Raw genomic sequence first — 22,716 nt, forward strand, 5'->3', positions numbered from 1 at the left:
TCTCCCTGTAGCAAAATCCAGACGACTTGCTTTTGAGCTTCCTTAGGCAACTTCTGGAGTGTTGAAAGGGATAGCAGGGGCCAGTGTCCCACAGAATGCTGGCTGATCTATACCAGTCCCCAAGAGCTATAAAGCCATTTGCAAATTCAGCCCTTGGAGTCCCACTGGCCCAGTTAAACTTTCACCCTCAGCCTCCTGGACTACCAGGACCAGCTTTCCTTAGTGTTTGTGCTCTGAAAATTGTGCATGAGAATCCGCCGCAGAGCTTGTTAGGCAATTTCCCTGTCCCACCCCCAGATGCAGATTCAAACCCGGGGTGGGGCCGGGGGATTCTTCACGGGTCCCTGGGCTGAGACTTCCAACGCCCATTTGGAGAAACAAGCCCTGCTGGTGATTTGCTTCTGTTCAGGCCTTGACTGAGATTGCCTGCAGGGTTGGGGAAGAAAGCTGTTTTGAAACGCGGATCCTTCGCAGCAAGCCTGTCTATTTGCATCTTCCTTACCTAACCAAATGTTGAGGGTTCCAATTCCCTCTGGGTGTGGGATTACATTGGGTGAACCATGGGACTGCTAAGGCCAGCGGAGGGCACGCTGATGACTGCCCTGCTAGCTGCCTGGCAGGCAGTGTCCTGCCGGCCTCTCTGGCTTCCTGGCCAGAAAATAAATAATACGTACATAAGCAAGTTACCCTCTGGGCTACGGTGACTTTATTTTTTCTCCTTCTCTTCCAAATTACAAAACAGAACATTTGGTCTGCCAGTGGGACAGACTGTTCGAAATAAGGACTTCTGTTCCAAATATCCGGGCGTTACAGTTCTTACAGGTGGCCAGACAAATCCTTTGGCGGGGAAGGTCTGGTCTGGTCCCCCAGCCTGCGCGGGTCCCAAGCTATTATTAATATATTAATATTTGGGGCGGTGCAGATCCCAGGGGCGCCCTGGCAGCCCCTCGCGGCAGCTGGCTCAGCCTCCGCAGAGAGCTCAGGGCCTCAGTCGAGGAGACCGCCGCCGCCCCGGGACCCCGCAGCCCTCCCCGCCGCCCCAGGGACGAGCCCAGCGGTGCGGAGAGGTGGGAGGCTGGGGCCTGCTGAGGTCATTTCCTGTGCCTCTCCGCGAGCTGCCTGCAGAGCCGAGCTCCGCGCTCTGCCTTTAAGGAGCGGGAGGGGAGCCGAGGGGAGGAGGGAGCCCGGCGGAGCGTTGAATGGGGCGCCGCGAGGCTCGGGCAGCTTTGTGCAGCGAGCCCGCGGGCACCCCTCCCGCGCCAGCCTCGGCCCGCCCCGCCCACCGCGACCCCTGCTGCAGGGGAGCGGAGACCCGGCGGCCGCTCGGGACTCGGACGAGAGCGACGCAAGGTCAGCGGCGGCGGCGCGCCGAGGGCGCCCGTGTGCCGGGTGCGCGGCGAGGACGCCCGCCAGCTCGCGGAAGGTGAGCGGCTCTGCGCGCCCGCCGGCCGGGGGTGGACTCGGGGGTGTGCCGGCCGGGGAGGGCGCTAGGCTGGGCGGCGGGGACGCGCTCCCTCCGGCCGGGAGGGCGACCCGGAGCAGGTGCCTCCGTACCTGGGAGCGAGCTCCCAGCGGTGGGGAGCGCCGGGAGCCGCGGCCGGGCTTGGGGAGCCGGGAGCCCCTGGAGACCCGCGCCGCGAGGTCAGAAGTAGCCTTCCTGGGGAGGACCTGGAGTTTGGGACTGGCTCGATCAGTTGTTCTCGGGAAGCGCCCTCGAGGCATACGTGCAGGCTCCCACTTTGTTGTTGGCGCTCGCTCGCTTTCACCCCTCCCGAACCCCTCCCCACCTCACCTTAGGTTTTTTCTTTTATTTCCCCTGTAATTTCTGGGTGGTTCTATTAGGGGGTCCAATAGGTCAGGATCGACTCTTAGAGGCCGGTCAGCCAAGCAGAAAAGAGAACAGGTTTGGCTCCGAATGACACCTGGAGCATTATGTCCTAGGAGTCTTAGGAATCGGTCACCAGAGACCGAGGTGGGGTGGGGGAACCTAATAGGGGTGGCAGAGGCGGTGAGAACGCTCATCTGGAAGAAGAATCCTCTTGTTGGATTTCTATCTGCCAGGGTATCTTCTTCGTAAGCTTTTTGCTATGAATCCGCCACATGAAACTCTTCCGGATAGAGCCTTGATTCCAAAAAACGCTGGAAGATCATTTAAATAACTCTCTCAATGGAAGAGTTATCAGTTCCTTCAGTCAAACTTTTTGGACCATATTCTATGTGCCAGACACTGTGTGTAGTGCTGGTAACATCACTTAACACTTTAGAGAACATCAATTTTAGTGTTTCCACGTATTATTTAATCCCCATTTTACAAAGGAGGAAACTAAGACTCAGAAAAGTGACTTGCTCAAGGTCACATAGCTGAAAAGTGGAAGAGAAATGACTGCAACCCAAGCCTCCTTCCTAAATTACAAATGTAGGGTTTGGTCCACTATCTGCCACCCTCCCACAGGCCACTGCAGGGGTCTGCTTAGAGCTGGCTTATGGTGGGGTGCACCCCATGGTTCTCAAATTCATTGAAACCGGCAACTGAGCTAAAAACCTGTGGTGCGTTTTTCGCCCTCTTCAGAAGTCACCAGCTACAGGGGAGAAGTATGTCCCTCCCACCCCACTCCCCCGTGGCGCCTTCCTCGGTACCATTCCCTTTCTTTTCTCTAGGGGGCTGAGCTCCGTGTGAACGTGTGCTCCTTAGGGGTTGGAGATGCAGGCTTTATTCCTGTGGATGCTAAGGTGCCAGGATTCCCTCACCCCTCTTTTGGGTGATTTCACCAAAGGCTGCCTGCTGAGCCAGCCGCTGGGCCATCTTGCCTGTCTATCAAAAACTAGTTCAAAACTGACCTCCTCTGTGGGGAAGCAGGCACTTATGCCTGGCTGAAGCATGAATTAGGAGAACCTCAGGGGAGGGCAATTTGAACTGTCTGGCAATTTCTAGTGCCAGACATCCCTTTGAATTCTACAATTAAATTTAAATTCTACTTATTTAAATTCGACCACAATTCCATTTCTGGGACTTTATCCTTTAGATATACTCTGATGTATGTGAAATAATGTGTATCATATGAAATTATGTGAAATGATATGTATCACTGAATATTCATTGCAGCTTTGTTTATTTTAGCAAAAGGTTGGAACATCCCAAATGTCCATCAGTAAAGGGCCCTTAAATAAGATCATATAACGGCCACACAATAGAACATGTTAAAGCTCTTAAAAAGCACAGAGGGGGAACCAAAGCAGAAGGATTGCTTGAGGCCAGGAGTTCGAAGCTACGGTGAGCTATGATCATGTCCCTGCACTCTAGCCTGGACAACAGAGCGAGACCGTGTCTCTTAAAAAAAAAAAAAAGGCACGGAGAGAAAATGTGGCAGATGTGGGTGTTGATAGAGGAAGATTTCTAAATTAATTTGTTAAGTACAGTGTGTATGCCACATATATGTGAATGCTTGTATAATATATACACTATCTCTGAGAGAACATACAAAAACCCCTAACAGTGGTTGCCTCTGGGGAGAACCATGGCTAAAGTATAGGAATGGGAAGAAGCCTTATTTTGCACTGCATACCCTTTTGTTCAATACTAAAAAATAAATAGATACAATAATTTTTAAAAATCACATGACCTCCTCCTTGAGGTGGATCTGGTGGTGAGCACATCTATGGGCTACATCTCTTATGTTGGTTTGCCATTTATTCATTGATAGTAATAATAGCTGTCATTTATCAAGTGCTTACTGTGCACCGGGCTTTTGTGATATCTCTTTTAATTCTCAAGAAAATCCTGCATTATGTAATCTATGGAATTGCCATTTTTGAAGGTCAAAAAATGGTTAAATGTTGACAATTTCCACAACAAAGCCCTCCAAAAAAAAAGTTGGCGGTTTCATATGGCTCAATCTAATATTAGTGCCCTCATTTTCTTTTTTTTTTGAGACAGAGTCTCACTCTGTTGCCCTGGCTAGAGTGAGTGCTGTGGGCGTCAGCCTAGCTCACAGCAACCTCAAACTCCTGGGCTCAAGCTATCCTTCTTCCTCAGCCTCCCGAGTAGCTGGGACTGTGCCACCATGCCCGGCTAATTTATATATATATATATATTTTTTATTAGTTGTCCAGATCATTTCTTTCTATTTTTTTTCTTTTAGTAGAGACAGGGTCTTGCTCTTGCTCAGGCTGGTCTTGAACTCCTGACCTTGAGCGGTCCACCCGCCTTGGCCTCCTAGAGTGCTAGGATTACAGGCGTGAGCCACTGCGCCCGGCCCCAGTGCCCTCATTTTCAAATACCGTTGCCTTGAATTTCAAAATGGAACTGAGGTTCAGAGAAGTTGGGCAAATGGCTTAAGGTCACGGGATTATTTAGTGCCTGAGCCAGTAATCAAACCCAGGCCTATTGGTGCCAGCTATTTTTGTTCTCAAGGGGTGCCGTACCTGGTTGTCCTGGCCCTTTCTTTCAGTATTTAGATCCCTGAAGCCTGGGACATGCTCACCTCTTTCTTTGTCTCCCCCAACATAGTGTGAAATGTGATGCAGGCACCCAGTAGCGGTCAAATGCATGTTACTGGCTTGGTCAGATGACAATGCTGAGATCAGAGGGAGTTGTCCCCTGTGTCTGCTCCTCCCAGCTCCATCCCCAAAAGGGAACACAAAGCTCTTCATTTCCCACAATTGGGCAAAGCTGTCAGCTTAGCCTAGCAGAGCACTTTTAGGAGATGGTGGTAGCCTATCACTAGCAAGTGGAAATCACAAAAGATACACTCAGGGAATGAACCATAGTAGGGTAACACAGGAGAGCTCAGTAGAAATTGTACACATAACAGAAGCCCTGTTATCTTCTGATGTCTCCTGCATCCTCTGCAAGATACAAACAATCAGCTTTCTGGGGCCTGCAATGATCTCTGACCTCTTCCTTTAGGCTCCTGTACTGGTTAGCTACGTTGCAGGGAGATACCAAGATATTCAGACTATAGACTTGAGCCTTGAAAACCACAGAATCTTTTTTTTTTTTTTGAGACAGAGTCTCACTCTGTTCCCCGGGCTAAAGTGCGGTGGCGTCAGCCTAGCTCACAGCAACTCAAACTCCTGGGCTCAAGCGATCCTCCTGCCTCAGCCTCCCAAGTAGCTGGGACTATAGGCATGCGCCACCATGCCCGCCTAATTTTTTCTATATATTTTTAGTTGTCCAGCTAATTTCTTCCTATTTTTTAGTAGAGACGGGGTCTCACTCTTGCTCAGGCTGGTCTCGAACTCCTGAGCTCAAACGATCCACCCGCCTCGACCTCCCAGAATGCTACGATGACAGGCGTGAGCCACCACGCCCGGCCCACAGGATCTTTATTCATCTTTATATCCTCAACCTTGCACATAGGAATCACTGAAAAGTTGGTTGAATTTAAATTTATTTGTTTATTTTTAATATATACCTACCATGGAATACTAGGTCGAATTAAATTTAATCTCAGCATTTTGTCAGTTTCTGGTCAAATCCCCAAACTTAACAGAGAGATCCCAAGACAAATTTGTGTTTGCTCAGATATAGGCCCTGAGTTTGAAGTCATTTAATGACTCCGTGTGTCTTCTTCTCACTACCCATCCTACCCCCAGCTCCTGCCTCTGAGGCACATCCCTACTGTGGCTTCAGTCTAGGGTGTTGGAGGATTTAGGGAATTCCAAAGCAGGCGTCAAGGCCATGGCGGCCATATGGCTCACCTTCCCAGTAGTTTAGTGTGCTGGGCACCAGTGGAATCCAAACAACTGGGTTTCACAAGAATGGCCATGAGTTGATGATCACTGTAGCTGTGTTTTGGAGACAGGAATTTATTGTACTATGCTCCCTACTTCTTATGTATGTTAAAGTGTTTCAGAATAAAAAATGAAAAGAACAATTGAGCTGAGTTTTGTTCCCCGCTCACTTCCCCTCTCTCTCATTTCCCCATTTATTTTTGCCATTAATGTTGTATTTATTTTAGGCTAGCCTGGTAGTATGAGACACCACCACTGCTAAAGTATTATCATGGAAAGAGGACAGTTCTAGATGTTGGGAGATCAGAATTCTTGGCCCTGCTCTGCTACTCCTTAGCTCGGTGTCTCTAAGCAAGTCATAGATGTGATGAGTGTTCTTGTCTGCTGATTGTGAATAATTGCACTTGTCCTCCATCTTGGGGATAATGAGAGAAATAACACACACATGACAGTGCCTTGAAAAGTTACGAACCGTTCTGCAAATATAAGGTATTCGTTTCTGCGTATCCTTGTGCATCTTTATGGGAGGTACAAGTGCAAGCTGACTGAGCAGGTGAGGTTCAACTCACTGGTATCTTCCCTTAACATCCCTTGTTTTATAGCTGTTGCTCCGACCACCTGCTTCTGTCGGAAGAGCCTCTGGGCCTTCAGCTTGGCAGCAGGCACCTTGCTCCAGATATGTTTCAAAACCTCTTGGCTCTCCTCACATGCCGAGGCAAGCCTAGCACGAGTCCCAGCCTCCTCAGGAACTTGCCAACATCCCCAAAGCAGGGAGAGGATTAACCATCCACTTGATCAGGTTAGAACTGTGATGTCATGGAGATGCTTGACTGGAGAAAGCACTCCTAAAGTTCAGGGATAATCTCGGAGATCAGGGGTAGGCAGACAACAATGACATATTTTATTTCCAAAGTCCCTGGAGATTTTGATAATTCGGGTTTTCACTCTGTCCATGGAATCTAAGCAGCAGCTTTGATAATCAGTAGGTGGGAATTAAAATTAATCAAACTGTTTCAACTACACAAAGGATTAAGTTTCTCCTGCCCCTCCATATTACTTTTGTGCTTTTACTGTTGTTCTTTAGCCCTGGGCTAAGTTGCAAGACTCGCAGGTCCTAGTCTCAGATCTGCCATTTTTTTTTCTATTTATACAAGGAAAAGCACAATCTCCTTAAAGGACAAAGAAAATCAAACATGAAGCCTCCCAGCCTTCTCTGGGAGCCCTATAAGGTTCTGTTGTCTTTTCAGCTGTGATCTTAGCTCAGAGAAGGTCATGTTTTGTTTTTGTCTTTTGTCTTCCTGCCCGTTCCAGTTGGTCCCAGTCTTTTGAGGTGGGGATCGCTGGAAGGTCACAATGTCGGGATTGTTTGGGTGATAGGGCTGGGAGAGGGGAGGGCTGAGGTCATGTGTGCAGTGTTCTGAGGAGCCAGAACCGGAAGACTCAAGACACCCCCGCCTGTCAGTGGTTTAATTGTTGGGCCTTTCTCTACAGACCTATGGACCTTAATTTTTAAATGAAAAATCAGGACACATGGTAAGTGTCAGTGCTTATGGAGATTATGAGGTCAGGATATTTGAGCCCAGGATGCCTGGGAAAATCTGGGATATAGATTCACCCTAGTGCTAGGGCTTCTGAAAGATCCAACAAAGTATTTCTCTCATTGACAGTCCACTTCGCTCTTTGAGAAATCAGAATTCTTTCCATTTTTTGGATGGGTAAAGAGCACAGTGGCTAAGAACAAGGACTTCAGAACCAGAATTCCAGCCTCACTACCTACTAGCTGTATAACTACCTAAATTCGCTTCTCTGTTCCTCGGTGTCCTATTGTGTACCTGTGGACAATAGTGCCTGCCGATTGTCTCATCGGCTTCATGAGGATTAAAGAGGATACACATGCCTGGCATACAATAAGGACTCAATAAATGGTAGTTATTTGTAATGTATAATGAGAGGAAGATACCTGTAAAGGTCAAATGTGAGGGGAGAAGCACTATTGGTGATACACTCATCAAAAGAAGGCTTACTTTGCACTATGATCTTGTTTGGCAACAGTACAGGAGGTGGCTGGGTTTTCCGAGGCCATGTGGCTCCTGAGGAAGGAAAAGGGGATTTAAAAAAACAACAGATTTTTATTATGGAAAATTCCAGGCATATATTCAAGTAGAGAGACCAGTATAAAGAACTCCCATATACCCATCTTCAAGAATTATCAACATTTTGACAAATCTTATTTGATGTGTCTCCACTGCTTCTTACCTCTAACCACGGAAGACTTTAAAGCAAATACCAAACATTATATCATTTCACCTGTAAATCCTATTTATCTGTAACAGATGACATTAAAAAAATATTAACCTAAATATTAACAATCATTCCTTAAAATAATCTAATACTAAGGTGGCTATATGTCATGGTTTGGGACAGACCAAATTTATGCTTATTGCCAAGTGTCATTATTGATGCCCTAGAAGAAGGGGGATTTTTAAAATCCTGATGATGGACGTGTCTCCCAGGCCTCTTCTCCTTCTGCTCACTCTGCCAGTACCTCTTCTCCCACGTACACTCAGCCATCCTTTTCCCTATTCTCATCCTCCACCCAGTTTTTCTTTTCTAAAATATGTCCAGGAGGCATCTAGGTAAATCCCCCTGGCTGGGGATATTATAGGTGTCTACTAGATTTGTTCTGCATTTGTACCAAGTTTTTTTCCTGAAGACTTGTGTCTTTCTCTAGAGGCCGCAGCAAAATATCTAGCAGTTTTCTGGTTTGCATCTTATAACTTGAAGGAGAGGAGAGGGTAGGAGGAATCCGTTCCAAACCAGGATGATTCAGTGACAACAATTGGCAGAATCCCAACTAAATAGAAAATTGTCAAGGAAATGCAAAGTATTATATTTTCTTTCTATTTTTTTCTCATCTAACATCTACATAGGTGGAGTAGAATAAGAAATAAAGTGGGAGCCAGGATTCTGCCTCTCATTAGCTATGTGACTTTGGATGAATCTGTTACCCACTTTAAGCCTACCCCAAACACATCCCCCCTCCCAAGTCATTCCCCTTCCCTGTCCCCGTGTATCCATATATCAATTGGCAATTATGACTACATTGCAATTTTGTAATTAGACTTTCCTAAGAGTTCCTTGAAAAACTCAAAGACAGAGGACATCTTATTTACTTTCGCATCTCCAGGGCCTAGAACAATGTCTGGCACACACACGGTTGTTGAATGGATAAGTATGTGTTAAATGGATAACTGAATGAAAAACAAATGAGCCCTACTTTTTTTTTTTTTTTTTTTTTTTTTGGTCTCTAAACCGTTTATTTTCCCTGCAGGAGGACTGGGTGTCGGGGGGCGGGGCGGGGGGGCGGACATGAACACTGTGGATGGCGGGCCCAGGCCCGGCCAGCGCGGCTCAGGCGAAGGTGGAGTTGTTCCAGCCCACGTTGGCCGCGTTCATGTCGTAGTAGTTGATGTAGACCCTGTCCGGGCTGATGCGCAGGCGCTCGGCCAGCAGGCCGCAGAGCAGCTTGCTGTAGCCGCGGTTCTGCGCGCCGCCGCCGATCTTGCCGATGCTGTGCAGGCTGCAGAGCGCACACGGCTCGCTGGAGCCGCCGAAGGCCATGAGCTGGTCCGGGACCACGTGCACCGCGATGTACTGCGGAGGGAGGGCGCAGTGAGCCCGCCTCAGCGACCGCGCAGAGCCCCGGCGTCCACTTCGGGCCCGAGCCACCGTCCCCCCACCCCCGCCCCGCCCGAAGTCGCCTTCCCAGACCCCGGCCCGGGACCACCCAGCCGGCGGGCACGCCGCTTCCGGTCCCCTCGCGGCAAACCTGGGGCGGCTTGCCCGTGGCCTGCGCCAGCTGCTGGGTGAGCTCGGACAGGAACCCGTCCGGCACCGAGGCGCGGGGAACGTTGGTGTTCACGACGAACATGGGCATGGTGGCAGACGAGCAGCAACACCGGCACCGGCACCGGGACAGACGCACAGACTCGAGCCCTACTTTTTGCTTCTGTCAAAATGCGACTAGGTCCTCCGTAAGGTTTCTCAGGTTTCCTGGTTTCCAGAGGCTGTCAACTGTCAACTGTCCCTAACTTGGGACTGAGCAGGATAGCCTGCGCTGAGAAAGACAGGGATGTGGCCGAGGGGGAACAGGGACGGACTCCCTTCCCCAATCCTGTTTTCTCTGTCCTGCTTTGGTCCCCTCCCGTCCTTTCTGTGCTGAACTCCTTCTCATGCTCTCATTTCTCTTTTCCTCTCTTTGTGTGCTGGTTCTTAGGGCTCCCTGGACTATCCAGAAGCCGATTCTATCATGGCAGAACTCAAGGTGGAGACTCGGGCCAGTGTAGACTGGCAGAAACGCTGCCTGGCCCTGGAAACACAGCTTTTCCGGTTCCGCCTCCAGGCCAGCAAGATAAGGGAGCTGCTGGCTGACAAGGTGAGTCCCAGGGAGCAGGGAGCTGCCTCTCCTTGTGGCAGAGGTCTGTGGCAGAGCGGGCCAGTGTTAGAGAGGAAGAGTCGGGGAAAATAAACTTTCCATAAGATGCTTTGCAGCACATGCAAAGTGAAACCCGAAGTAGTTTGTTTTGTTTTGAGATCAAACTCTGAGCAATTTCCTAAGCTGTCATCTTGCATTCTTTTCTGCCCTGCCTCATCTGGCACACCAAAGGAATGGTGCAGATCTCCTTGGTCCTCCACCACCTCTGGAGTCACTTGTGGCTACCGTGGAGAGGTTCTATCATTCCCTTAACATTTCTTCCTCGGCGCAGGGGAGGATGATGTTTTAGGAGAGAAAAGTGGAAATCTCCACCCTTCTGTTCACCCTTTATTAAGCATATGAGCTACAGAAGGCAGCCTGGTTTCCTGGTGACAAGGACACAGGCTTTGGAGCCAGACCTACCTGGTTCTGCCGCTTACTAGCTATTGTGACCCTGGGCAAATCCCTTCCTTTCTAAGGCGAGAACACAAATGTCTACCTCTCAGAGTTATTTTGAGAATTATATCACATCACATATATAAAGGTCCTGGCACGGAATAGGTCTTAAATTGGAAAAATTTTTTCTTTAGTCTTGGGTGGGCTGGTCTGGGAAACTGACCACCTTTCATAATGTTTCTATGGGAAGATACATTCTAAACAACTGACTTTCAGAGATATTTTTGAGCATAACCCATCTAAAGAGTGGAGACCTGCACTTAAAATATATTTATATACATATCTTGGTTGGGCATGGGCATCCTAGCACTCTGGGAGGCCGAGGCAGGAGGATCAATTGAGCTCAGGAGTTCGAGATCACCTTGAGCAGGAGCGAGACCCTGTTTCTACTAAAAATAGAAAAAATTAGCTGGGTGTGGTGGCCAGTGCCTGTAGTCCCAGCTACTTGGGAGGCTGAGGCAGGAGGATTGCTTGAGCCTGGGAATTTGAGGTTGCTGTGAGCTAGGCTGATGCCATGGCACTCTAGCCCAGGTAGCAGAGTGAGACTGTGTCTCAAAAAATAAAAAATATATTTATAGACATATCTTGGGTGAATTAACCATTCTTTACAGTTTTGTTGATAGTATCTATCTGTTTAGCAAACCCTTCTTTCATAGTTCAAAGGTAAAATTCAGCTCACCCCTCTGTAAGTAATATCAAATCTTGATTAGTAAAGCCTGAATAAGTGACCTTTTTTTTTTTTTTTTGATAGCTCTATAACCTGGAGTCCTGGAAAACAAGTCAGTGGTATCATTATGGCTATGGGGAGTGGTCCTGGACTAGCCTGGACTAAAACTCTTGAACCTTGGGTCTGTTGGCATTGTAGTTCCTGCTAGGTACTGCCGATAGAAAAGGTAAATTCAGCCATATCAGGGAAGGGCACAGGCCTTAGACAGTGGTTCTCAAAGAGTGGTCAGAACCACTTTGCCAGAACCCCCTGGAGAGCTTGTTAAGTGTGTATATTGCTGGGCCCCACCCCAGTCGTCTTGGGGTGTTGTTAATAATATACTGTGTTTAACAAGCTCCCAGGAAATGGTTTTTACACTGTAAAGTTTGAGGGCCCGGCCTCAGGCTATGGCACTGGGAGAGGAGTGTGAGAGAAGGAAAGGATAGGTAGGGATGGAGTCAGCCGAGAGGTCTGACTCAGAGGGAAGAGACTTCTGTTTCTAGTAATATGGACAACAGAATAACCTAAAAAAAAAAAAAACCCTGCTATGAAACACCTAGAAATTTCAGTCCATGCTGACAAATGTACTAAAAAAGAAAAAAAGAAAAAAAAAGAAACACCTAGAAATACTAGATTAAATATTTAAATTATCCTATGCAGACCTGAGCTGAACAAAGTAAGAAGGAAAAATGGAGTGGTTCTCAATTCTGGCAGCTGGGCCTGGGGGCTCCCTACAATAACTTAAGGTTTGAGGTTTGAATTTTAACATCTGTGGAGACAGAGATGAGATGTAGCCAGTTGGAAGTTGGAGCTGAAACAGACTTCCGCATAAAATCAGGACTATTAAAGGACTCATTTTAATAAAAAGGTAGACAAGAAAAAGAAAATCACCCACCAGCACACGGAGATGACAACAGCATCTCAGACTTAGTTAAGGCTCTGGTAGAAAAAAACAAAAGTACCGAGAAAGAAAAGTCTTCCCTGAGAACCAGATGATGATACTGGTTTAACATTAGCATTTATACTACGTGTGTGGTTCAGGAAGCCTAAGTTGAGGCCAGTGATACCCTTGGGAAACCTTATAGGAACAGAAACAAAACCTCAAGAAACCAGACCTCAACCCAGATCACACAGAATCTCCACAGGAAAAAAAAAGCCTAGTGAAGAGGAATATATAATCCAAAATGACTAAATACTTGAGGGAATAACCTACAGTGAATGAGAATCCATGTATACGCAAACAATTGGACTAGACTTCCAAGAACTTCTAGTAATAGAACTGTTGGCAAGAGACTATAAAATAAATGAGTTCAAAACTTTCAAAGACATAACAAAGAAATTGAAAACATAAGGGCAGGCACAGTGGCTCATGCCTGTAATCCCAGCATTTTGGGAAGCCAGCGCGGGAGGATCACTTGAGGCCAGGAATTCAAGACAACATAGCAAGACCCCTTCTCTACAAGAAATAAAAAAATTAGCTGAGCATAGTGGTGCCCTCCTGTAGTCCCAGCTATTTGGGAGGCTGAGGCAGGAGGATCACTTGAGCCCAGGAGTTTGAGGTTGCAGCGAGCTATGATCGTGCCACTATATTCCAGCCTGGGTGACAGAGCGAGACCCTGTCTCTTAAAAAAGAAAGAAAGAAAGAAAGAAATTGTAAACATGAGACAAGAACAAAACACTATCTGTAAAGATTAGGTAGACTTGAAAACCAAGTAAAACTTCTGAAGTGAAAGTGTTTTCATTGAAATTAAATTTTCCATGGAAAGATTAGACATCAGATTAGACACCATTGATGATAGACTTAATGAACAGCAAGACAGACCTAAGGAAATCATCCCAGAATGCAGCCCAGAGAAATAAAGATACAGAGGCTGAGATGTGGATGCTAGAATGACAAGATTCTGTATCCACCAAATAAGATTCCAGAAGTGGAGAAGAGAATGAAGGAGAGGCATTACTTGAAGAGATAATGGCTAAAAAGTTTCCAAACTTGGTGAAAGGTATGACACCTCAGATTCAGAAGCAGAATGAGTCTAAACAGTATGAATTTTTAAAAAGCCATGCCTCCTGTATTAGCTAGATGATAGGTTGGCTGCTATTAATGTAAGAACGAACCCAAAATAACAATGGCTTAGACCAGACTGACATTTCTTTCTTTCTCATGTAACATTCCAGGCATAAGCAGTCCAGCTCTAGGACGATGTCCTCTCATGTTTGAAGATGGTTCACTCCATATCCACATTCCAGCCCCTTCCCTGCAAGTCTGTGACCCAGAGATTGCATCTATTCTTTCTGCTCCTTTCCTGTTGGCCACATCTTATTCACATGGTTACACCCATCTGTAAGGAAGGTTGGGAAATGTAGTCTTTATTCTGCGTAAGCATGTGCTCAGCTAAAAGTTGAGGGTTCTGTTTATGTAAGAAAGAAGGAGAGAACAGATACGAGGGAATAACCAGCAGTCTTTAGGTCTAGAACAACAGGAGGAATAATGAATAGAGATAGAATATATATAACTTTCAAATCAGTAGAGCAGGGAATTAGAATAAAGGAAGTCTATTAAATCCAGGTAGGGAAGAGAAAAAAATACGTAGAGAAAAAAGGAGTAAATAGAGGGGACAAAATGCAAGGGTAGAAATAAACCCAAATATATTGGTCACAAGGAAACTTATACAAGAATGTATATTGCAGCATTGATGTATGAAAAATCAGAAATATTTAAATATCAATAGGGGATAGATATACATATTTGTATAGTGGAATACTACAGTATAGTTAAAAATGAGTCAAATAGAGGTACATGTGTAAGATCAGTAAATCTCAAAACCCAACACTGAACAAAAAACATCAGAAAAATAATTACAGTATAATACAGTTTATACTGTAACCTTGCAAAACCTGCAAAAACAGTACTATCTATTGTTTATTACTATCTTTTGTTTCTCATCCCAGCTACACACTCATCGATTTTATATATTTGAGAATAAACATGATTTTAATTGAACAAAAGGTTTGCTGCTAAAAAAATTATCAAAAATCATTGTGTTGTTGTTGAGACAGAGTCTCACTCTGTTGCCCGGGCTAGAGTGCTGTGGCGTTAGCCTAGCTCACAGCAACCTCAAACTCCTGGGCTCAAGCAATCCTTCTGCCTCAGCCTCCCGAGTAGCTGGGACTACAGGCATGTGCCACCACGCCCCGGCTAATTTTTTCTATATATTTTTAGTTATCCAGCTAATTTCTTTCTATTTTTTTTTTTAGTAGAGACAGGGTCTTGTGCTTGCTCAGGCTGGTTTTGAACTCCTGAGCTCAAGCGATCTTCCTGCCTCGGCCTCCCAGAATGCTAGGATTACAGGCGTGAGCCACTGAGCCTGGCCAAAAAAATCATTGTCATTGATTACAACTGTTAAAACTGTTTAATAGCTAACCTGGGGGTTGCAGACTCGGATGTTTACAGGTAACTTAGATAAATGAGACCGTGAAGAGAGCCAGATGGGTTCTGGAAGAACACAAGGGGATGGGCTGAAGCCACTTACTGCCATAAGAATATATAGCCCTAGGTATTTTTACCAAATGCAAATGAGGCAAAAATATAAACACAACCAAGTTTACCAGAGGGGGCAAAGTACACAGGGCTTGAACTGTATCCGTCATGGTCCATTTCTTTTTTTTTTTCCCTTCCTTTCTTTTTTTTTTTTTTCGAGATAGGGTCTTGCTCTGTTGCCCAGGCTAGCGTGCAGTGACGTCAGCATAGCTCACAGCAACCTCAAACTCCTGGGCTCAAGCCGTCCTCCTACCTCAGCCTCCTGAGTACCTGGGACCAGGCATGCACCACACATCTGTTTAACTTTTCTATTTTTTTGTAGAGAAAGGGTCTGCTATGTTGCTCAACTCCTGGCATCAAGCGATCCTCATGCCTTGGCCTCCCAAAGTGCTGTGATTACAGGTGTGAGCCACCGCACCTGGCCAGTCTTGGTCTTTTTCTTAAGGATAAACATCGCAAGCATATGTGACAAAAGTTAAGGTTCGACAAAGGTGAATGGTGAATATACATTTTTAAAAAATTATTCTTGTTTCTGTTTGCCTAAAATATTTCATAATAAGAAATAAAGTAGCACAGGTAAAGTGCCTCCCTGCCCTATTCCTCAGGGGCCAAGAGAATAACTAAAAAGCCTTGAACACACTATAAACAAATACCTTCTGTCTCTACAGCCCCTTGGGTCTGGGTAAGCTGAACTTTCATAATATCAACCCCTTCTTGTCTTCAAGGCTGTCTGATTATCATGTAACCAGAATGCCCATGTAGAAATGCTGGGGGCTCACAGTGTGACGGGCGAAGAAAGGGGCAGGTACAGACACAGCGCAGGAAAGACTGGGAATGTGGGAGGGAAGAGAGAAATAAATCTGGACTAGGGACCATGGGGTGGGACACTTAAGTAAGGAAAAGGGCTGGGACATTAGCCCAACACTGGACCTCTTGGCAAGGAACCTTAAGGCCATAAACACTGGATTGTTCAGTTTTGGGGTTGTGCCTGTCCCCTCCAGTCATCCCCAAACCTGTAGGACAGGTCCAGCAATTGAGGAGGGATTTTCCTCAGTAGAGCCAAGGTAAGTTTCAGATCCCAGGGAGAGATACCTGGGGTTTCTCAGGAGAGCTCCCGCTGGGCCAGTGATCACTGTCAGTCCGCATCCATCCATGCCTGGGAGCCAGTCAGCTGACTCTGGCTGGTCCTCTCACCCACCTGCCCCTCTCCCACTCTGCACAGCTGGCCTGGGGAGATTGCATGGCCTGGATGCCCAGCTCACTGCCGGCTATCCTGCAGGGCCAGCAAAGCCTGGGTGCTTCCCAGGGGACCGTCTCTGCTGGGATCAGATCTGCCACTGGCTATGAAGGCTTGGAAGAATGCCCTTCCTCCTTCCCCAACACACAGCCTACTCACACCTACTCCCTCTTACAGAATTGTCGTCCTAGACATGGAATAATCTGTGATAGAAATCTTTTTTTAAAAATTAAAAGTCAAGGCCATTAAATAATCCCTCACCTAAGGGAGAGGGAGCCAGATGAAGGGTGAGAGGTGGATGCCTTTGCCGGGGCACCTCTCAGGTCTGCTATGCTGTCGCCATGATCACCCAATTGCCAGGGCCACCCCGTTCTGGAGCCAGATTAGCCGTGGGCTCCCCTCTGTCTCGTAGAGGAGTCTGAGACGTGGCTGATGACTCAGTAGTCACATCTTGTGCTGCTCACTGGGTGCCATTTTCCCCAGCTGTCTCTCTTGGCCCGCTGTAGAAGTCACAAAGGCTGTTCAGATTAATGGAAAAATTGATGCTGTTCTGAGAGGCCAGATAAATGGATATTAAAATGTGATTCTTCCTTGGACTTTTTCATTCTTGCTCAACCTGTTTCTCAGTTACCCATCAGAAAAGTGGGATTATAACGTCTACCTGCAGAAGAGCTTTGTAGGAATTATCATGATGAATACACGACATCAATATTAGAACTAATACAAGGTTTTTATTTATTTACTTCCTATCTGCTTCCGAAAGGGATTTGAGGGGATTAATAAAAAAAGAAATAATGTAATAAAACATCCCTCTTTGTAGCTTAAAAATATCTAACTGAAGCGGCTTTTTCCAGTTCCAATGCGAATGTGTGTACTTTCCATCTTCCAGAATCGCTTACCAGCTTCGCCAGCCAAGGTTTTGAAGTATAGTAACTCAGCTTTAGATTTATATACCAAAAATTTGTAGTTCAGGAGTTTTGGGGGGTAAATAAATGGGTCAGTTCAGACCCTTAAACAAAAGAACGGTGAATATCGCTCCTCCCCCCTCAGACCATGGATTATACGGAGGCAGCAGTTACCAGTGTTACAACATGTGGATAGAACGTAAGACCCAGAAAAATGTATCTTTAAATACCTCACAATTTGTGACAAGGCCAGGTACCGTAAAAGGAGAGTACAAGGGCTGTCAGGATTAGTTGGGAGTATGTTGAAATCATCACAGAATGGGTCTTAGGAGATCTCTGGCCTCACAGATACGATTTGCTCTGGGAGGAGATGGCTTCTAGAACATTTATTCACTCTGCATGTGTGTGTAAAGAGAGAGAATTTTTAAAAATGTTTTTCTAACGCCCTATTTTTATAAGGCTATTCTCTTGCTCGCTATAGTACTTCTCAGGAGCCATAGCATTGATGTGCTCTATAAAGCCCTTTGGAAAGAGATGCTGATGTCGCTACGGCCCCAGGATACATCCCTGAAGGAGTCAGCGTTGTTTTGTGTTCAGTGGCCAGGCCAGTGTTTTTCAGAGTGTGGTCTGTGGACCATCTTCTTCCAGAGTCACCTGGGATTTTCTTTTTAAGCACTGTCTGGGTCTGTGTCTCAGACTTGCTGAATAAAAAACTGTGGGCAAGGCCCAGGAATCTGCATGGTGACATGCCCCACATGTGATTCTCATGGCCTTGAAAGTCCTCTTAAACAACTAACCTGCCACTAACTTCTGCCGTGGCCTTGCCTCTGGCCCCATTCAACTGTCTTTCTAGTGGGTGCCTTGAGGCCGTGGCTTTGAGGAGGTCGTGGGCTGTGGAGTGTGGTGGAGCCCACAGACAAGCCTTAGAGCCCTTTCTTGTCCCAGTGCCACACATGTGCAATTTATATATTTGGGAATAAGCATTTGATTTCAATGGAACAAAAGGTTTGCTGTTAAAAAAAAAAGTTGAAAACCATTGTCTTTGATTACCACAGAGTTGTTATATGGTTTTAACACTTAATAGCTAAACTAGGGGTTGCAAACTCAAATGTTTACAGGTAACTTAGATAAGTGAGACAGTGAAGAGAGCCAGGTGGGTTCTGGGAGAACTCAAGGTGATGTGCTGAAGCCACTTTTATTACCATAAAAAAACATAATCCTGGTATGGCCAGATCTGACTTTTTGACAGAAGCTGGAGGTAGGACGACAAACATGTGCCACGATGTCTAGTTAATTAAAAAGAAATTGAGGGGGCTGGGTGTGGTGGCTCATGCCTATAATCCTAGCACTCTGGGAGGCCAAGGTGGGAGGCTCCCTTGAGCTCAGGAGTTTGAAACCAGCCTGAGCAAGAGCCAGACCCCGTCTCACTAAAAATAGAAAAATTAGCCAGGTGTGGTGGTATGTGCCTGTAGTCCCAGCTACTTGGGAGGCTGAGGCAGTAGAATCACTTGAGTCCAGGAGTTTGAGGTTGCTGTGAGCTAGGCTGATGCTATGGCACTCTGGCCAAGGTGACAGAGCGAGACTCTGTCTCAAAAATAAAAAAAAGACATTTTTTTTGTAGAGATAGAGGTCTCACTGTGTTGCTCAGGCTGGTCTTGAACTCCTGGCCTCAAATGATCCTCCCACCTTGGCCTCCCAAAGTGCTGGGATTACAGGCATGAGCAACCACACCTGGCAAGACACTCGTTAGATGAATAGTTGGCAACCTCTGGCTTAAACCCATTCTTTCTGTAGGTGAATCCTAAATAGTATGACTATGTAATCTATCATCTAAGCCAGGACACTGGAGAGAAAGCGAAAGGAGGCTGTATTGCTTATTACACTGGGACAACAGGTGAACATTAGACTCTCACAGGCAAACTGGTCTTCCTGGTCCTATGTGCCATCTTTGTGTAGGAAAAAACGAACAAGCAGCTTATATCTATGCACTGCCAAGTGCCAGGTCGTGCACATGTGCTTTGTCCGGGGCATCTCGTGTAATCTTCACAGCACCCTAGGAGGTGGATGCTGTCATTGCTCTTTTTTACTGATGAGGACACAGAGGCACAGAAAGGAATTTATCTAAAGCCAACACCGTGGTGGAGTTAGTTGGGTTCCAGAGCCTCAGCTCTTAACTGTACCATTCTCTGCCATGGGTGCAAGGAAGTGGTAAGAAAGCTGAACCTCCTTTTCAGAGGGATAGTTGAGACCCAGGATGGCATGGCTTTCGGCTCAGGCAGCTGCTCAGCACGGAGGGGGGACTGCACGGGAGCACCCGTGGCTCCTGCCACCTTGAGGCTGATATTTCACAGGGTCACTGCGTGTTACAAGGAGCTGTGGGTGTGGGAGTTAAATACTAGATTGGTGCCAAGTGCATTGCATCAGGTTGCTGCAGCCGGGTCTTACGTGCCACCTAAACCTGACACCTCCTTGGCTAGCCTGTCACCCCAAACCCACACACTAAAAGGACAGCTGAGGACACGGTCTGAGAGGGGGAACAGGACCCAAATAAAGGGTGGCTCACCCATAGCACCAGTTTTTCAGAGCTCCAGGTGTGGCTCTCTAAGCAAGTGTGAAGAAGAAAGATCTGCCCTCATGAAAATGTTGATGCTGGGCCTAAAAGAAGAGTTTGAAAAATGACATTTCAGCATAGGACACTCCTGGGAGTACTCCAGCAGCAATAGAGAAAATTTATTTTCATAAAAACAAAGGGCAACATGATGTTAAAAATACTCTTTGCAGTCAAGGACAGCAGAATGTTGATAATTATTGGAGCACAGTAACAGATACGTGGATGATCATGGTAATTTTCTCTTTTTAAAGAGTTCAAGATGTTCAAAGTGTTTTCAATGTTCCGAAACTAGTTTTAGAGAAATAAAGAGTATTCCAGCATAAAAGTGAGTGGGAAATGTTTTGAGTGTGCAGTGTCCTTGCCAAGCAGATGGAAGGACTGGGAGGGTCCAGCAATGAGGCCACCTGGCAGTGACAGAGACCCCAGCTCTGAAGGGGGCCTTGCCTTTCCATCCACCTCAGTAGTAGCATGCCTTAAAGGGTTGGCTCATAACATCCTGAGGGGAGAAACGCTCACTGTGTCATCAATAACAGAGTGATTTCTGGTTCTGACCAGTGTCATTGACCACTCTTGACCCAAAAGGAAGTGCTCACCTGGGAGGCAAGACTCAAATTTTGTCTTCACTCTACCTGGGTCTCCATCTGCAAAGCAGCAAGACAAATTTTTTCATCAGTCGAAGTTAAAGAACACCACAAGATTGTTGCCGATTCAAATGATATATAAATTATCACTTCCTATGGAAATCCTATGCCTTCTTCTGGGCTACAGCTGTTACATCTAAATGGTCCAGCTGAAGGTCAATCTAGGAAACTTGTTGAGAGTCCAAGGCCTTTCCATTCTACATTTCATTTTATTCATTTTTTTTTTTTTTTTTTGAGACATAGTCTTACTCTGTCGCCTAGGTAGAGTGCAGTGGTGTCATCATAGCTCACTGCAACCTCAAACTCCTGGGCTCAAGCGATCCTCCTGCCTCAGCCTCCAGAGTAGCTGGGACTACAGGTGCATGCCACCATGCCCAGCTAATTTTTCTATTTTTTGTAAAGACGGGCTCTCACTCTTGCTCAGGTTGGTCTCAAACTCCTGACCTCAAGAGATCCTCCCACCTCGGCCTCCCAGAGTGCTAGGATTACAGGCACGAGCTACTGCAACTGGCCTTCATTTTATTCTTGAAAAACAAAATGCTTCCAGTCACCTCATTAGTTATAGACTATTTCTGTGTGGCTAGCTTAAGCAAACAGGGAATTTATTAGATCCTGGGGCAGCTCACAGGACTGAAGGAACTGCACAGCAGCCATGACTGACTTGGTGACGTTTGTGTACCTTCTCCAGCCTCTGATCTCTTGATTTCACATTCTAGATTCTCGGGGAGAGAGAACCTGGTTGGCCCACTCAGGTGTGGTGTTGAAGGGGAAGGATTATGTAGGACTAACCTGGTCACTAGGGACCACCACTATGTATCAACCCCCACCCCAAGTAGAATCCTTTTTGCTCTGGGCAGCCAGCCCTATAGCCATAATATTGATTTATGCTGCATGGTTATCTGCCCCATAGCTGCTTAGCAACTGGTCGAAGGTCAAGAAACTCCTCTAGGACAGGCCTGAGGACTGTTTGATTTAGGACAGTCTGTCTGACTCTAATTGATACTTGAGTCCGACCAGAACCAACCTACCACTGAGCTCAGTCAAGAGGTTCAGTCATGGTTATTAAACCCAGGAGAGGAAGGAAAGAGGAAGGGGTCCTGGCCTAAGCATGAATTCCTGTCAAAGGGGGTCCTATCCATTAGGAGCCCCTAGGGCATTTTTGTCCCATGGGTTGTAAATCTTGAGTTTTACTTGGGGGTTTCAGATGAGCATAACCCCAACTCTTTGCCAAAGGGAATGTGTCCAGAAAGCATCTGTGTCTCTCCAATCCCAGAAAAGAATGGATGAGGAAGGCCATCCTGAGAAAGAGGTTCCCCAGGTTCTCAGACATGAGCTGCTGCCTGTGTAGCTTTCCTTTCACTGTCCAGCACCGGGCTGTGGGCTCCTCTTCCACCCTTGAATCAAGGAAAGCAGAATTTCAGCTCAGAAGATGAGAGATTAGGGAAGAGAAAAGGAATTGCTCAGTTCACTGGAAACATCAAGCCAGGGTCCAGGCCAAGGGGAGAAGGTTGAGTAGCCGGAGAAAACGCCAAATCCTCAGAGACGAGGTTGGGCCGGAGCTTGGAAAGTGAGGGACACTGGGCCTGTCCCGCCTTGTGGACGACGAGGCTGGGATACGATGCTTCTGGTGTATGTTTAATGTACATGTGTTGCTCTGGCACAAGGCAGGCTGAGGAAGGAAGCAGCTGGCTCCAACTAGGCTGTGGCACGTGGCGTTTGACATGAGCATCAGAATTTGCTCTGCTCCTGCAGGGCCTCTGTGCGAGGGTGTGCAGCGTGGCAGTGCACGGGTGGGAGCTGACTTCAGCCTACACTCCACTTACTCTTGAAGAGATGCTGGGTGGGCTATGGGCTCACAAGTGGCTCCTTTGGCTTCAACTTGGACCTGGTCCCTAGAGATGCAGGAACGTCCCTTTGCCTGGGCTGCTTGGTGGAAGATTCTGGAACTACCGAGCTCCTCAGTCCTGAGTGATGCCTCTACTGGCAGCAAGGCAGAATTTTCAAAAAATGTATCTTGAGCCTTTCTTTCTCTTTGTAGTCCTTTAAGATGAAAGAAATTAAATAAGGGGATACCCGTGAATGCCTTTGCAGGCAGGAGTGTCCTCAACAGCGGGTGAGGGGGTATTTGTCTCCAGCCAGTGAGATACTCAGGGTGGGGAGGAACAGTCTCGATCAATGACACGAGGCGGGCCTGCATGGGGGCAGCAGAATGGCCCTGCCTGTGACCCAGTGCTGAAAGGAAGGGGGCCTTGCGGAGGGGAGACTGAAGGCATGGTTGGGCGGGAATGCTCGTGAAGAACGACAGTGGTGCTGCTGCCCTCTCCGGACGCCCTACACCAGGGCGAAAGAGCCAGCCCCTCACTCCCTCAGCAGAGAGGACAGCAGCCACTGGCTCTTCACTGGCCCTGTAAACTC

The 22,716-nt window shown here is 46.9% G+C and overlaps 2 protein-coding genes across 2 annotated transcripts in view; one reads left to right on the plus strand and one right to left on the minus strand.

The window, feature by feature from the left end:
* The first annotated feature begins 1,229 nt into the window (after nucleotides 1-1,229).
* PLEKHH1 (pleckstrin homology domain containing, family H (with MyTH4 domain) member 1) overlaps nucleotides 1,230-22,716 on the plus strand; it is a 50,439-nt gene continuing 28,952 nt past the window's right edge. The window contains exons 1-2 of the mRNA XM_012656275.1: nucleotides 1,230-1,423; nucleotides 10,010-10,168. Coding sequence (XP_012511729.1) covers nucleotides 10,043-10,168 — 126 coding nt within the window. The 5' untranslated portion in view covers nucleotides 1,230-1,423; nucleotides 10,010-10,042. The remainder of the gene's footprint in view (nucleotides 1,424-10,009; nucleotides 10,169-22,716) is intronic.
* On the minus strand, nucleotides 9,091-9,724 carry LOC105819920 (macrophage migration inhibitory factor-like). The gene is made up of 2 exons (XM_012656276.1): nucleotides 9,563-9,724; nucleotides 9,091-9,387 (listed from the first exon to the last, which is right to left on the minus strand). Exons 1-2 carry the CDS (start codon nucleotides 9,668-9,670, stop codon nucleotides 9,145-9,147), a joined length of 351 nt encoding a protein of 116 aa, XP_012511730.1. The 5' UTR covers nucleotides 9,671-9,724; the 3' UTR covers nucleotides 9,091-9,144.

Source organism: Propithecus coquereli, unplaced genomic scaffold, assembly GCF_000956105.1.
Source record: "Propithecus coquereli isolate 6110/MARCELLA unplaced genomic scaffold, Pcoq_1.0 Scaffold5, whole genome shotgun sequence".
NCBI lineage: Eukaryota > Metazoa > Chordata > Mammalia > Primates > Indriidae > Propithecus > Propithecus coquereli.

Bases quoted from the DNA above. Each gene is read 5' to 3' on its own strand.
- LOC105819920 (XM_012656276.1), bottom strand. From the start codon at position 9,670: ATGCCCATGTTCGTCGTGAACACCAACGTTCCCCGCGCCTCGGTGCCG. The intron at 9,388-9,562 runs GTTTGCCGCGAG...CTCCCTCCGCAG, and splicing joins CCACGGGCAAGCCGCCCCAG to TACATCGCGGTGCACGTGGT.